General features: G+C 40.3%; 1 protein-coding gene across 1 annotated transcript in view; it reads right to left on the reverse strand.

Moving 5' to 3' along the window:
* The window catches only part of LOC119591016 (glycine-rich protein DOT1-like), a gene marked incomplete at its 5' end in the record, with an annotated part of 1167 nt that extends 658 nt beyond the window's left edge, over window positions 1-509 (reverse strand). Inside the window, 2 exon segments of the mRNA XM_037939746.1 lie at window positions 3-69; window positions 434-509. Of these exon segments, the coding sequence (XP_037795674.1) occupies window positions 3-69; window positions 434-490 (124 nt within the window).

Below are 509 nucleotides of genomic sequence, written 5' to 3' on the forward strand. Positions count from 1 at the left end.
GGGGCGACGGGCCTGAGAAGCCGGCACCAGCAGAGCGAGGGCCAGCACAAGCGCCAGTGTCTGTCCCTTCTGTCAAAGTTAATGATGCTCTTAGAATAAGTTTGTCACTCACTTTAACCTCACGAATATCGCATGAAATATGGAGTAGAAAATATAAGGTTTTGCAAACAGGTTGAACATGCTTTGAAGTTTTTCTTAAACTGAAGTCTCTTGGCAAAGTCCATTTCCTTTTGTTTTTTATATTTGTAAGGCCTACCTGAAACTTTACAGTGGTTGCACTACAATATAATAGGATTATAAGAAATAAGCTATACGCCCAGTGTGATTTTACATTATAAACTACTGGATAAATCTGCAGGAGACAACAACGGACCAAAGAAGTTAAAATGGATATCGTTCATAAATTTGTGCAGAACCACTGTACTGATCTTACCATCTTTGCAGGAAGGTTGCAAGCAGGGTCTGTCCTCTGTGCATGAACTGAAGCCATTATATACGATGCTCATTTA

This window comes from Penaeus monodon, chromosome 28 (assembly GCF_015228065.2).
Source record: "Penaeus monodon isolate SGIC_2016 chromosome 28, NSTDA_Pmon_1, whole genome shotgun sequence".
Lineage (NCBI taxonomy): Eukaryota > Metazoa > Arthropoda > Malacostraca > Decapoda > Penaeidae > Penaeus > Penaeus monodon.